At 42.9% G+C, this 15,439-nt stretch overlaps 1 protein-coding gene and 1 long non-coding RNA gene across 2 annotated transcripts in view; one reads left to right on the forward strand and one right to left on the reverse strand.

The window, feature by feature from the left end:
- Window positions 1–15,439, forward strand: part of LOC147029352 (polyunsaturated fatty acid 5-lipoxygenase-like) — a 184,645-nt gene that overhangs the window by 107,182 nt on the left and 62,024 nt on the right. The window contains exon 9 of the mRNA XM_085872352.1: window positions 8,191–8,391. Within this exon, the coding sequence (XP_085728478.1) occupies window positions 8,191–8,391 (201 nt within the window). The remainder of the gene's footprint in view (window positions 1–8,190; window positions 8,392–15,439) is intronic.
- Window positions 2,177–4,143, reverse strand: LOC147029353 (uncharacterized). The gene is made up of 3 exons (XR_015055873.1): window positions 3,252–4,143; window positions 2,950–3,108; window positions 2,177–2,686 (listed from the first exon to the last, which is right to left on the reverse strand). It is a non-coding gene; the product is annotated as an uncharacterized LOC147029353 (long non-coding RNA).

The raw sequence follows: 15,439 nt of genomic DNA on the forward strand, positions 1-15,439 counted from the left end.
CAAAAAGGTATATGTTCGGTGTGTGGTTCAAAAAAAAAAATCAATTTATCTCCCAACACAAACTCGGAGGAGATATACAAAAGTTTTTATCAGGAAGTAAATTTACAACTACTGGAATACCAGGGGAATTACATCTTCCAGGGTATTCTTTCTGTGGTCCAGGCACAAACTTGGATAAAAGATTAGATGAGGCAGACAATCCTAAATCCTGGAGTAAACCAATCAATAGAGTTGATGAAGTGTGCATGAGACACGATATTGATTATGGGAATACCACAACGTTGGAAGAAAAGCATGAAGCCGATAGAGAAATGTTGTATAATTTGTCTCTGATACAAAATCCAACCTTGAGAGAAAAAATTGATCGGTTCATTGTGAAGAAGATGATCAGTGCTAAATTGAAACTTGGACTTGGAAATTCAAAAAACTTGTAAGCTCTAATGATGTCATTAAGATTGAAGAGCAATTAGCTGATGAATTACATAAACCAATATTCACAAAGTTTCAGAGAAGGAAAGTTTATTCCAAGGAAGTAGATTATATCTGGTCTGCTGATTTGATTGAACTCAATAATGATAAGGGGTACAAGTATGCTTTAACAGTTATTGATTTGAGGAGTAGATATGTGTGGGTTGTCCCTTTAAAAAACAAAACAGGTAATACTCTTATGTTAGCTTTTCAACAGATATTTAATAAAAGTAAGAGAAAACCTAAAAAATTGTGGACTGATGAGGGTAGAGAGTTTTATAACAAGACATTTATGAATTTTCTAAAAAATAACAGTATTACATTATACAGTACCTTTAATGAAGGGAAGGCAGTTGTTGTTGAACGTTTTAATCGTACCTTAAAAGAGAGACTATATAAAAAATTCACACAACTCGGTTCACAACAATGGTCATCTTTTATTCAGGATATTGTGGATAAGTATAATGACACGATTCACACGGCAACAAATATGAAACCATCAGAAACATTTACAAAATTAAAATATGAAAAAGAGATTAATGTCAGAAAACCTAAGTTCAAAGTTGGTGATATCGTAAGAATATATAGGTGGAAATCTCATTTTGAAAAAGGTTATACGAAAAGATGGACCAACGAGCTTTTTAAAATTGTTGATGTAATAGATACGGTTCCTTGGACTTATAAGATATATGATTTGGAAGGGAAGAGATTTTAGGTTCATTTTATTCACAGGAATTACAAAAGACAAAGATAAATTGAAATTTTTTGACTCCGCAGCTTTTTGGCTCCACCCACACAAGCCCCCGCCCACACAAGCCCCGCCCACACAAACCCCACACAATCAAAACCACACACCGCCCCAGAAGCTCCAATAAATTGAAATTCTTGACTCCGCCCCTTTTTGACTCCGCCCACACACGCCCCTCCCACCGAAGCCCCGCCCACACAAACCCCACACAAACCCCACACAAGCTCCACACAAGCTCCACACAAGCTCCACACAAAAACTCCACACAAGCTCCACACACACAAACCCCACACAAGCTCCACCCATATTCATCATATTCACATAATTAGTGATTAGTTAATTAGTTCCCCACACACACAACATGTTTATTTAATTAAAAAATTATCCACCCATCCACACAAGCTCCACTCATCCACCCATCCCCCATCTCTCCACCCATCCATTTATCCACACAAACCTCATCCACATAAGCCTCATCCACATTCACCCCTCCCACACAAGCTCCACCCACATAAACCCCTGCGCATATAAACGCTGCCCACATAAACCCCTCCCACATAAGCCCTGCCTACACAAGCTCCACACAAAAACTCCACACACATAAACCCTGTCCACATAAACCCCTCCCACACAAGCTCCACCCACATAAACCCCGCCCACACAAGCCCCACCCACACAAGCCCCACCCACACACACCCCGCCCACACAAGCCCCTCCCACACACACCCCACCCACACAAGCCCCCACCGAAGCCCCGCCCACACAGGCCCCGCCAACACAAGCCCCATCCCCCTCATCCCCCCCCTGTGCGCCCCCACCTTTGACCCACCACCTCCCTCATCCCACCCCCACCCTTCCCCACACACACACATGGGGAGGGGAGGGATGGGATGAGGGGTGATGGGTCATTGGGGGAGCGCACCTACCCCCCCTCCTCCCCCCAACCCCCCACCCTTTACATCTCTTTTATTCTTTTCTTGTAATTCAGAATCAAGTAATTGTAAACAAAACAAATATAATTTATTAATATTGAAAATATTAAATATTCATTTGCGAGAATGTATAATCTTTCCCAGCAATCTTCTTCAGATGTCTTGTGATTTGGAAACTCAGACACCATATTCTGTTTTGAAACAAAAAGTGGATAATAATTAGGTTCTATAAAGATAATTACATGGTAATATAAATAAGCCTCGTTGACCACTGAATTAACACACCAGGAGCCTGTCATCCTTTCAAGGTCAATAAAATGAATTCCAGTGTACTGACAAAACCACGTCCAAACTAATGATGCAACCAACATAAGGCGACATTCTAAAGAGAGAGTGATATTAATAATAATTCAGAAATATTTACCTCCAGAAAATCATGTGTTGTACGAGTGATATTAATAATAATTCAGAAATATTTACCTCCAGAAAATCATGTGTTGTACAAGATTGCTTCAACAGCTGATGTTGTGCGATAGTGCTGAAAAAAAAAAAAATAATAAGTCAAGGGTATAGATGAAGAGACAGACAGGGAAAGCAACACACACACACACACACACACACACACACGCACACACACACACATACACACACACATAGACACACACACACACGTCCCTCACCATTGGTTTAATTCATTCGAGATCAGAGACCAGTCATTATAAATCATTGGCCTCTTCAATAAGAGCAGAGAGAGGTAGGTAGAAAGACAGACAGAGAGAGAGGCACACACACGTGTCTCACCATTGGTTTAATTCCTTCGAGATGAGAGGACGTGATAAGACTTCATGCCACTCATTGTAAATGTCTTTCAATTCTCTTCTAAAATCATTGATCTCTTCAATAAGAGTATTAATTTCATGAACCACGTCGTGATATGTAAACTCAATTTCTTCCAATGCCCTGTCAGGGAAAAAAAAAAATATATATATATATATATATATATATATATATATATATATATATATATATATATCAGAATTATCATGATTTAATTAATAATCATTTGCTTCATCGTTCAAAGAGAAAAGCATACACAAACTTACCAACTCTGTAGTGGGCTGTTGGCTTCATCGGAAGAAAGATCGTCCATGCCTCAGTTGTAAAAATGAAAATCCCGTCTGGCAGAAACTTTGTCTGGCGAACCGCTTATAAAGCAACGATGAGGAGATTGCTTAATCATTGGGTGTGGGCACAGGAAATGACAAGCTTCTCTTAATGATCTCATCTGGCCACCGCCCGAGTTGCAAATCATTTTTGTACATAAACCACGCCATAAAAGTTTTGATTCAAATGTTTTCAGTTCGTGTTCTGAGATAAAATATAAACACGAGACCTTGTCTCACAGAATAGTTCCTATTTTTTCACAGCATGACAGTCCAAAACCACTTCCTCATTCACACAGCACGGCCGTGTCAAAAAAAAACACTTCCTCATTTTCACGGCATGAACTGAAAACATTTGAAACAAAACTTTTTTATGGCATGGTTTATGTACAAAAATGATTTGCAACTCGGGCGGTGGCCAGATGAGATCATTAAGAGAAGTTTATCATTTCGTAATGGCACAAAAGGGGTATCTTAAAAAATATAAAGATTCAAATGTTTTGTTTTTCAATATTTTAGATGGGGATTATTGTGCAAAGAAAATTAAACTATTGAAGGAATTTGAGAATGAACAAATGTTTATAGGTTCAATGAGTGAGCTAAACAATATGCATTGGTTATTTGATAAAGAGTGCCCCGAGGCTTAGACGTTTCAGATATTTCTTTCGAATCACCTTTAACAAATCTTTATCTTGTTGTATGGGTTATTTGAATAGAGAGTGCCCCGGGGCTTAGGCGTTTCAGATATTTCTTTAGAATCACCTTTAACAAATCTTTATCTTGTTGTATGGGCTATTTGAATAGAGAGCCCCTAGGTTAAAAGGGGAAATAAAAGAATGACTGTTTTTACAGCCATTTTTCCCTGCTGTGCAGGGGTTTGGCTTTTTCTTGAGGCAATGTTTTATGGCCGGATGCCCTTCCTGACACCAACCCTGGTCGCCTCTTACGACACACAGGGATATGGTACACCTATTCTAACCGGGGCATACACCGGGACCAGTACACTGGCACTCATTTCGCCAACCTCGGAAGGATGGCAGGCTGAGTCAACCCCCTGGTGTTAATTCAGCAGCCAACGGGATTTGAACTCAGGACCCTGGGATCCCAAGCCGCCACCCTAACCACTAAGCCAACACCAGGCTCCAGGTTAAAAGGGGAGACAAATAAATATACCTTGGGCTAAAAAGGGGATTTATTTTTTTAGGGAAAAAAAAAAGAAAAATTTCATGGCTGAAAATCCCCCATTCATTTACATGGGGAAAAGTGAGCCAGAACCAGTATTCTTTCCCTACTCACATCCCTTTATTTTGGCAGTGTATTGGCAACTGACAGTTGCGTCAATCACTCCTGAAAATAAAAAACATAAAATGACCAGTGTTATGTGCATGAAGAAAAAAAACATCCCTCCTGCTTATAATTCAAAACACCTCATTACACTGGAAAGTGTGGGGACAGGAATACAGAACTATAAAGGGTGGTGACTTGTAATACACACTCCCACCTGGAGGTGGTGCTCCACAATACACATTTACAGAGAGAATTTGCGTCCCCCCCCCCCCAACCCAACACCCCTCCACCTCCAAAGACCACCAGCAAACATAAAACATATTCTTCCTTTTGATGATTTCGGGTGGAAGATTAGTATCTGGAGATAAAAGGCAAGTTGCAAATTAAAGAAGGAATCGAGGCTCAAATCAAACTAAAAGACGACATTCAAATTAAACATAGATCATGACGCTCGCAATCAAAATGGAAGTCGCTGTGGCACACCAAAAGGTCCCAAAAAGTGACCACGCCCATGTATGGTAAGCTATATTATTTAAATTAATTTAATTGCTGAGAATTATCAATCATATTATTTAGTGGTAGTCCACTGCAAAGCACGATCACTATCCTACGTAACGCTGACAGCTGGCAGTCCAAGGATATGATGCATTTTCGAAACCTCTTGCAAAATAGTTCAGCAATATTGTTCCAGGCGTTCATGTGATCAGGCACTTTCTGCTCCTCCTGGTAAAATACAGGAGCAATTGTCCCATCTTTCTGGGAACACCATAATCCTGCCCCTCATTTTTGGGGCTCCCAGGGTGGTGTTTTGGGAGAGTGTGTTGGCCAGCAAGTTGCGTGACTTGTGGGTGTGCAGGCATGAGTTGTGATCGAGTGTTGTGATAAAGTTTTTTGGCTTTGTTTGCATGCCATTTTGATGTTGTCTCCCATGACTGGGGGAGGCTTACCCTTTGCAATGGCCCGTGACTTAGCCTTAGCCCGTGATCTAATGATGGCCATAGTTTTTTTCGGACTACCATATGACATTTATCTTCAACATTTAAGGATAGAGTGAAAGTAACAAAAATGTGTCCCCATCGGCAATCTATCCATAAAGCTCAACTTCGTGAAAATCAGAGGAAAATTATTCAAGTTATGATCACAAAGGTGTTTTTTGTTAATGAGGTCACAATTCGAAAAAAGTAGGTCAAGGACACAAAACAAATATCAGATGCACAACTTCAGTGCAGGTCCACTATTATGATGCAAGGACAACTTGGAAGGCCAAGTGGTCTGAGATTCCACATTGACAAAATTGAGATAAAAAAAAAAATTCAGACCACCATTTGACCTTGACCTTTGACCTTTAGCCTGGTGTTGGCGCAGTGGTTAGGGCTGCGGCTTGGGATCCAAAAGGTCCTGAGTTCAAGCCCCGTTGGGCCACTGAATGAATACACCAGGGGTTAACTCAGCCTGTCATCCTTCTGAGGTCGGCGAAATGAGTACCAGTGTACTGTGCCGGTGTATACCCCGGTTAAAATAGGTGTACCATATCCCTGTGTCGTAAGAGGTGACCAGGGTTGCATCAGGAAGGGCATCCGGCATAAAAACATGTGCCAAATCACTATGCGGATCATACGGATGATCCGCTGTGGCGACCCCAAACGGGAGCAGCCGAAAGAAGAAGAAGAAGAAGAAGATTTGACCTTGACCTTTAACCCGGAGGGGTATGATCTAAATTAAGCGTAAATGCACCTTGCTCTCAGTTATCTATAGAGGGCAATTTTGTTCTGATCAGACAGATCTTTGTCGAGTTTTGGTGAAAAATGTAAAAAATTCTATAATGGGGTTATGACCTGAAAATTAGGTCAAGGTCAAAATAATGTTAACCCCGCATACTTTCTATTTGCATTATTAATGCAACATTTCATTCCAAAAGTCCCTGCTGGCTCCAAGATGCAGCTCGAAAATTGATGCAGTTTGGAAATTGGGAGTGTTGCGCATGCTTAAAGAAATTTGTTTTTGTAAATGGTTTAGAACTCCTTAGAGTCTAAGAACTCTGTGGTACCATGAAAAGCTGGGGGGGCACAAATTGTAGAAATAAAACTGACAACAACAATAAGCTTTCTCCGCTGGTATCGCCAAAGGCTTTATAACAAAAGAGCTATGTTGGGTCAGTCAATTATGTATTTTAAGCTTTACCGATGTTGTGCAAAAGTTTAATCAATGCTATTGGATGTGAAATCCTCCACAGACGTCAGGAAGGTACATTACAGGCTGAAAGATTTGCATCTTGGTTCATTTTTTTCGGATTTGTAGCGTTGTAAACTGTGGTAATTTTAGTAAACATACATGTAGTAAACCTGTGGAATGTCCAGGTCATCCCGACATAGGAAATCTATCGACTTTCTGATAACATGTCCTCTCTTCTTCTCCCATCTTGCTCATGTCGGCTTCATACTGTCATTACCTCCACCACCGAGGTAGGTTATGTTTTCACCCCTCTCTGTCTTTGTTACTTGCAAAATCAAAGATTTATTAAGTACTAGATGACCCCGTGAACCCGTTGGGTTCCTGTTGTGACAGCGGATGATGGGAAAACATCATTTCAAGAAAAAAAAGATATCTCCAGCGAACTTTACCGCTGAGGTAGTTTGCATTGATCAAATTCTCCCAAAGAGTAATTGACTGAATCGGGAATTGATTTTTTAATAATTTTTTTCGTTGCCCGATTTGAACGAAACTTGATACTGCACACCGCAGGAGAATGGTGAGGAAGGTGGCACTAAATTTTTTGCACTATCATGTCCCATTTTGGCTTTATTTGGGGCACATACATCCAAGATGAGAGTTTTAGTCGTATATAGATATTGGTCAGCCGATTTGTCTGTTTCTGTCTGTCTGTCTGTCTGTCAGTATCGCCGACAGATCACAATTTTAAACCGATCTTCACGAAACTTCACCACATGGTAGAGTTTGTCAAAAGGAAGAAGCCTCTTCTTTTTGAGGTAAAAAGGTCAACATAAACCAAAGGTCAACAACTCAGGTGGTATTTCTAAAATTGTCAATTTTCATCTGATTCACTTGAAATTTGAAGAGGAGTTGCATATTTGGTCATTGAATTCAACCACCAATTATTTTTGAGCTCAAATTTGTTTTATGGATTTTGCAAGAGTCGTGTTTTGCACGACGTCTTCTTATTTGTTTGTCTGTTTTTCTGTGTGCAAGACTTATCAAAAAGTTGGGGACGGATCCAGATGAAATTTGGTGGGCAGGTTGGGTGTTTGACAAGGAGGAATTGATTCAATTTTGGTGAAGATCCGAATCCGGATGCGGATCCGATAATTTTTAAGTGATTCTTCACCATTGATAGATCGGGCCAAAAACGATATATAGCATGACATTTTAAAAATGTATTTGGCCCGATATGTTCTCGTGGATCATGCCTGATCCACGAGACCATATCCGCTCAAACGTGGTGCAGGTCAGCACTCGACCAAGTGCCCTTCTATTTTGAGGTTGTGATTGTGACTGTGAATGATAAAGCAAAGCATTTTTGATTTCTCTTTACTTCATGCATCTCCCCTGTCCATTTTAATGTTTCCCTCCCTAGCTGAATCAAGAACCAAGTGAAGACAACCCAATATTTCTTCCCAGTGATTCAGAAACAGATTGGCTACTCGCCAAGATGTGGATACAGTATGCAAACACCAAGATACATTGGGCGTTAATGTACGTGTATTTGACTTGCACAACTGAGGTGTTCTCTGTGGCCTTGATGAGGTGTTTACCCACAGGTCATCCATTGTACAAGGTATGTGTATTTCAAACGAACATTTAATAAACAGCGATCAAATATTTATCAAGTACTTACCATGATGTATCATTTTCAGAATGAATACAGAAATCATCTCACATGATAAAGTTGAAGAATGATAAGAAGGTTTTCATACTGATTATGGACTCATCAGAAATATGGAAACAGGACGGAATATTGTCATATAAATCAAAAGATAACAAATATAGAGCAAAGAAAAACATGACTTGGTGATTATCCATATTAAATAACCAGAATCAAAATAAGTTATTGTTGGACCGAAACGGAGCTGGAGTGTGAGAGTCTGATAAAATAGCAGCATTTTTTTTGTGTACAATGTCAGGCTCATAGAAGAGCTACCACACAGAATATATAACAAAGGGAGCAGGAGACAAGAGGAGCAGGAGTGGGAAGGAAAAAAACAGTTGGGAACAGAGACATGAGGAGATCGGTGGAAGGGAGAGGGATGGGGCAGGGTACACAGAGTAAACAACATGGACACTTCAGGGATTTTCATGAAGGAAAGCAGGGAATTTGAAGGAGGTGGATTTGGGGTGGATTAACGGGGATAGAAATGATCGTGGTTTTGGATGGGGAAAGATAAGAGATGGTGGTGAACAGCTGTTTTGTAGACCTAAAGGGAAGAGTGGGATTGAAGAGAGTGTGTGAGTTTGTTCCAAAGGTGGAGAAAAAGAGGAATGAAAGAATTAAGGTGAGCAGTGATTTTTGATTTTGGTCGTTTCACCAGAAGGGGGTTGTGGCGGACCTTGGCGCCCTGCGAAAATATGGGTGCGGGAACTGATCACAGACAGAGAAGGGGGCGATGCTGGAGAGGAGTCGGCAGAAGAGAGAAAGACCACCGACCTGCCTGTGGTGAGAGAGGAAAAGACCCAAAGGCTCAGCTTCATCACAGGAGATACTAATGATCTTAAATTGCTTGGTTTCCACAACATGAATCCAAGACAGGTGTGAGGCAGGAGCAGCAGCCCAGAGTGGAGGGCAGTATTCCATCAGGCTGCAGATGAAAGCTTTGTATGTGGCCAGGAGCTCAGGTGAGCCGAGGAAGGACATTGCATGATGGAGGATTCCCAGTCAATGACTGGCTTTGGAGGCCTGGTTGGAAATGTGGCTTTCCCAGGAAAGATCATAGGAGATAGTGAGACCCAGAAGCTTGAATGAAAGGACTTCTTCAAGAGGATTGTTGAGAAAGTAGATGGGGGGATGGGGCAGGGAGTTCCAGATGGTCCTTTTGGAGAAACATCGTGAGAGTGTGAGATTTGTCAGGATTGAAAGACATGTTCCACATGTTGGACCAGTTTGTGATTTTATCCAGATCTGCAGAGAGCGAAGAAGCTGCTGCTTGCCATTCTGAGGGATGACAGATGGTATGGCAGAGGGTGGAGTCATCAGCAAAGAGATAAATAGGATTTTCCAGAGAGTCGGAGAGATCATTGATGAAAACCAGAAAAAGAACAGGGTCCAGAACGCTACCTTGAGGAACTCCAGCCTGGACAGGAAGAGGGGATTAGAAAACTCTATTAAATTAAGGGCCACATGTTGGCTGCGACAGGAGAGGAAGTCTGTGAGCCATGAGTTGAGATTGCCTTGGACACCATAGGAAGAGAGTTTGGTGAGCAGGGCGAGGAGCCAGTCCAGGAACACCTGGGAGTGACTGGGTAAAGTGGATGCAGAAAGTGATGGGTTTGGGATGCAAGATTAAGAAGGAAACCGAGTTTAGGCATTCCGCCTTTTCATGTGCCGTGTCAGCTGTGCAGCCATTTGAGGTAAGGGAAGGGATGCAGGGGAAACATACACCAGAAATGGACTTAACTGGATGCCGCCAGGATTTGGAGGAGGGAGATGGGTTTGAGAGTTCAGATTTAAGATTGGAAAAACGTTCTTTCCAGGCTCTCCTGAGGGTAGACACACACTTGTTCTGAGCTTTCTGGAAGGAAATGAGATTGTCTTCAGTGGAATTTGCCTTCCATGAGGCGAATGCAAGTTGTTTCATGACAACTGTCTCACCACAAGCTTCAGTGTACCATGGGTGGGAGGAAGGGTTGGACACCGGAATACGAGATGGGATAAATCTGTGCATGATAGAGAGCAAGTTTCTTTGAAATCATTCCGAGGATGAGTTGATGTCAGAGAGAGTAGAAATGGGAGACCAGTCTGGACGTTTGATGGCTGCTTGAAGTTCCTGCCAGTCGGCCTGAGCGAAATGACAACTTGGTGCTGAGATGGTTCTCCAATAATGGCCAAAGATGACCACTTTCACAAGAATATGGTCAGATGAACCGATTGAAACAGAATAAGAACAGCAGACATTTTCTGGGAAATTGGTCAAAATCAAATCCAGAAGGGATGGAGTTACATTGGCAGAGAACCTGGTCGGGAGGTTGACAGATTGTGTCAGTCATAATGAGTCGCAGAAAGAGGTACCCACACCCAGCCAACAGGCATGATGGCTACTGAAGTCACCACATATGTCAAAGAGAGAGTTTGGATGAGTGGATAGAAGTTGGTCCATGTTTTCAGCGAGTGAGATGTAAATGAAGTCATCACCGTTTGGTGGACGGTACAACACATATATAAACAAGAGGTGGGAGCGGAGGGGAAGCCATAGCCAGAGGTTTCCTGTGGGTGTGGAGGAGTGAGGGCAGAACATAGAGAGTGAGGAATAGAGTTTTTGATAAAGAGAGCAACTCTGCCTCCAGAACGAGGCTTGGGTCTAACACACCAGAGGAGGGAGTAATCAGGGAGGGAAACCAAGGTGTCAGAGATGTCTTGAAGGAAGAAAGTTTCTGTTAAGCAGATTATGTCTGGTTTGTCAGTGGCAACCCATATGGAGAGATCAGTCAGGTTAGAGTGAAGGCCTCGAATGTTTGAGATCCACACTGTTAAGGAAGAGGGATAGGAGGAGGCTTTGGGTGCATGGAAGGGTTGGGGAGGAGATCGAGGAGAGTTGGAGGTCGGGAGAGTGGTTGATACTGTGTCGGAGATTGCAGAAGAGCAAGGGGAGAGGGTCAGATATGGAGGAAGAAAAAGGGCTCGATGGTGAAGGGATGAGTCACAGTGGGGAGTAATATGAGAGGGGGCAAAGGGAAGTAGGAGATTGGAGGAGGTGGGGGAATGAGTTGGAAGAGGGAGGGTGGGGGAAAGGAGGCAGATTTGTGGCTTTGAGGAAGGGGAGAGAGGGGGGAGATTTGAAGGCGAGGGGGAGATTTGAGGAGCGAAAGGTCAGAGGGAGCTTTTGAGAAGGGTGAGGGGAAGCTTGGAGGGGGAAGAGAGATAAATTTGCTTTGAAGAGAATGAAGGTGGCTGGTTTTAGAGGGAGAAGGCTTTGAGGGGGAGGGCAGATGATGAGAGCAGACACAGCCATTGGGGAGAAGGGAGAGGTGGAGAGAGGGGAAGGATGAGATTTGGTCATGGTATGCTGAAGAAGGGAGTGGGCAGGGGAGGCACAAGATTTGATGGGTTGGGAAGAGAGGGGTAAGCTTTAAGAAGGGGGAGTGATGGGGAAGATTAGAAAGGGAGGGGTGAGGGGAGAGATTTGTAGGGGAGGGGTGAAGGGGGATATTTGGAGGAGAAGGGTGAGAGGGGATAATTGAGGGAGAAGGGTGAGAAGGGAGAATTGAGGGAGAAGGATGAGGGGGTTAATTGAAGGAGAAGGGTGAGGGGACTGAATTGAGGGAGAAAGGTGTGGGGGGGGGACTTTTGAGAAAGGTGGGGGGAAAAGAGAGTGATGTTTGCCTTGAAGAGGGAGGAGGTGGCTGAATTGAGATGGACGGATGGGAGGGAAGCGTTGACCATGAGAGCAGGCATGGTCATGGGGAAGGAGGGAGAAGGGGGGAAGGGATTAGTGAGGAACAAAAATTGGGTGGATGGGAAGAGGTTTGTGTGATGAGATTTGATGGGATCGGAAGAGGGGGGAGGTGTGATGAGAGGAAGGAGAGAGCATGTTTGAGATTATGAGTGGACTGAATGAGTGAGATACTTGTGAGGTTGGAACGGAATCCACGGATGTTTGAAAACCATGCAGTTTGGGGTACCGGAGGGGGAGCTGTTATTAAAGTAGAGGGCAATGGAGGGAAGTGAAGAGAGGAGGAGTAAGGAGGGGGTATAACAGTGGAGGAGTTTGGAGGAGGTAGATTTAAGGTGGTGGGATGAATTTGCACTGATGTTAAAAAAAAGTCGTTTGAAAGAGGGACATGCATTGCAAAGTTTGATTTTAAAAATTTGTAGGTCAGAGATTCGTTTAAATACATTGGAGGATGGACAGAGTTCAGAAGAATTGAGAGAATGAAAGAAGGAAGCGTTGTAACAGATGGAATTTTTTGATAGGGGATGAAAGAAAGGTCGAAAATAACTCAGGTTTTTGAAAAACTCGGGTCGAAAATAAACTGCAGGAGTTGGATCCAGATTCGGATCTTTACCAAAATGGAATCAATTTGTCATGGTCACACACCCAACTTGTCCACAACGTTTTGAGATACCATGCTATATATCGGTTTAGCCCTCACTATCTCTCAATGGTAAAGAATCACTGAAAAAATAATCAGATCCGGATCCAGAGCTTCACAAAAATCTAATCCATTCATCTTCGTCACACACCAAACCCGTCCACAAAATTTCATCCGGATCCGTCCACAACTTTTTGAGATATCCTGCACACAAAAACAAAGAAGAAGAAGAAGATGTCATGCAGAGCATGATACTTGCAAAATCCATGACCTCAAAAATAATTGCTGGTTAAATTCAATGACTAAATTTGCAACTCCTCTTCAAATTTCAAGTCAATCCGATCAAAATTGACAATTTTAGAAATCCATCCTACATTGACCTTTCGGTCCATGTTGAACTCAAAAATAATTGGCTGGTTGAATTCATTGACCTGAAATGTAAATCCTCTTCAAATTTCAAGTCAATGGGATGAAAATTGAGGATTTTTGAAATGACACTTTAGTTGTTGACCTTGGGCCTATGTTGACGTTTTTCTCGATGTTGACCTCAAAAATAATTGTCTGGTTGAATTCAGTGAACAAATATGCAACTCCTTTTCAAATTTCAAGTGAATCGGATGAAAATTGACAATTTTCGAAATTCAGCCGATGTTGACCTCAAAAATAGCTTGGTGTTGGCTTCACGGTTTGGGTGGTGGCTTGTGATCCTAGGGTCCTGATGTCGAGCTCCGTAAGCTGCTGCATTTACACCAAGGGGTTGACTCAGTCTGTCATCCTTCTGAGGTCGGCAAAATGAGCACCAGTGGACTGGTCATAGGGGCACTGCATCAGCAACATTGCCGCACCCCCAACCAATGATGCAACCAGCAGCCAGAAAAGCTGTATCACGAAGGGAACCTCAAAAATAATTGGTGGTTGAATTCAGTGACCTGATATGCAAATCCTCTTCAAATTTCAAGTCAATGAGATGAAAATTGATGATTTTAGAGATACCACCTTAGTTGTTGACCTTTTGGTCCATGTTGACCTCAAAAATAATTGGCTAGTTGAATTCAGTGACCGGAAATATAAATCCTCTTCAAATTTCAAGTCAATCAGATGAAAATTGAGGAATTTAGAAATCTCACCCAGGTTGTTGACCTTTGGCCTATGTTGACCTTTTGGCCTCAAAAACAAGAGGATTCTTCCTTCTGACAAACTCTTCCATGTGGTGAGGTTTTACATCTCCCACAGCCACGTGCTTTCCCATAACCACGTGATCTGTTTCCATCCCCTGCGTTTACCGATCCAAATTCCCCATTCATCTCACGATTTTTTCGACAACACTTCCATTACCTAATCTGATGAAAACTCTCTCAAACAATAATAATAATAATAATTATACTAATAACGATCTCTTATAATGCTTCATCTTCCTCTTTCACACATGTGGTTTTCTTTACTGTATCATAATTCACGACTCTTCTTCTATTTCAACAGACTGCTCTCAATTCGACCTTTCATTCAGACCTTGCCTAAAAAATCCAACTGTCACAGCGTTGCTTCTCTCCATTCTCTTAAGTCGCCTTCATAGCATCCATCAAGAAACATCTTTCATTGCATCTTTCACCTTAAAATTAAAAAAAACCCAGTTTGCAATGAATATTCGCTTTCCATCAACCATTCCTTTTTTCCAACTTCGGTGCCAACTCACCCCCACACCCCTCCCTCTCAAAGCAACCATCACACTCTGCTCCCTCCAAGCTTCCCTCTCACCTTTCTCAAAAACTCCCCCCTCACCTTTCTCCCTCAACTCTCCCGACTCACCCTTCTCCGACCATTCACCCTCCTCACTCACCATTCTCAAAGTTGCCTCCCCCTCTCATCCACAAAGCTGCCTCCTTCCCCTGCATTCTCACCTCCATCTCATCACTCCACCTCCTCAAATCCTCAACTGCCTTCTGCCCCCTCTCTTGTTTCCCTCTCTCCCCCAGCACCGCAGAGCCTTTTCTCCTCCTCATACGGCCCCCTCCCCAAGCGATTCTGCAATCCCCCACACCCTTTCAACAACTCTCCTTACCTCCCCCCCTTGCCCCCCCCACCCTACTCCTCCCTTGTCCCACCTTCCTCCTCCCCTCCCATCCCCTGCATCCAAAGCCACTTCCCCTCTGTCTTCATTAACAGTGTGGACCTCAACTATCTGGGGCCTTTGCTCAAACCTTACAGATCTTTCCAAACAGGTTGCCACTGACAAACCAGACATAATCTGCCAAACAGAAACTTTCCTTCCTCAAGATGTCACTGACTCTCAAGTATCTCTCCCTGGTTACTCCCTCCACCGGTATGCCAGACCTGAGCCTCGTCCTGGTGAAGGAGTTGCTCTCTTCATCAAAGACTCCATTCCTCACTCTCCAGGCACTGCCCTCACTCCCACACACCCCGAGGAATACCACTGGTGACGGCTTCCCTTCCACTCTCACCTCATGTTTATATGTGTGCTGTACCGTCCACCAAACAGTGATGACTCCATTTACACCTCACTTTCCGAAAACACGGACCAACTTCTATCTTCTCATCCAAACTCTCTCTTCCTCATATGTGGT

Source organism: Eptatretus burgeri, chromosome 3 (assembly GCF_056783735.1).
Source record: "Eptatretus burgeri isolate ZD-2024b chromosome 3, Ebu_testis_v1, whole genome shotgun sequence".
NCBI lineage: Eukaryota > Metazoa > Chordata > Myxini > Myxiniformes > Myxinidae > Eptatretus > Eptatretus burgeri.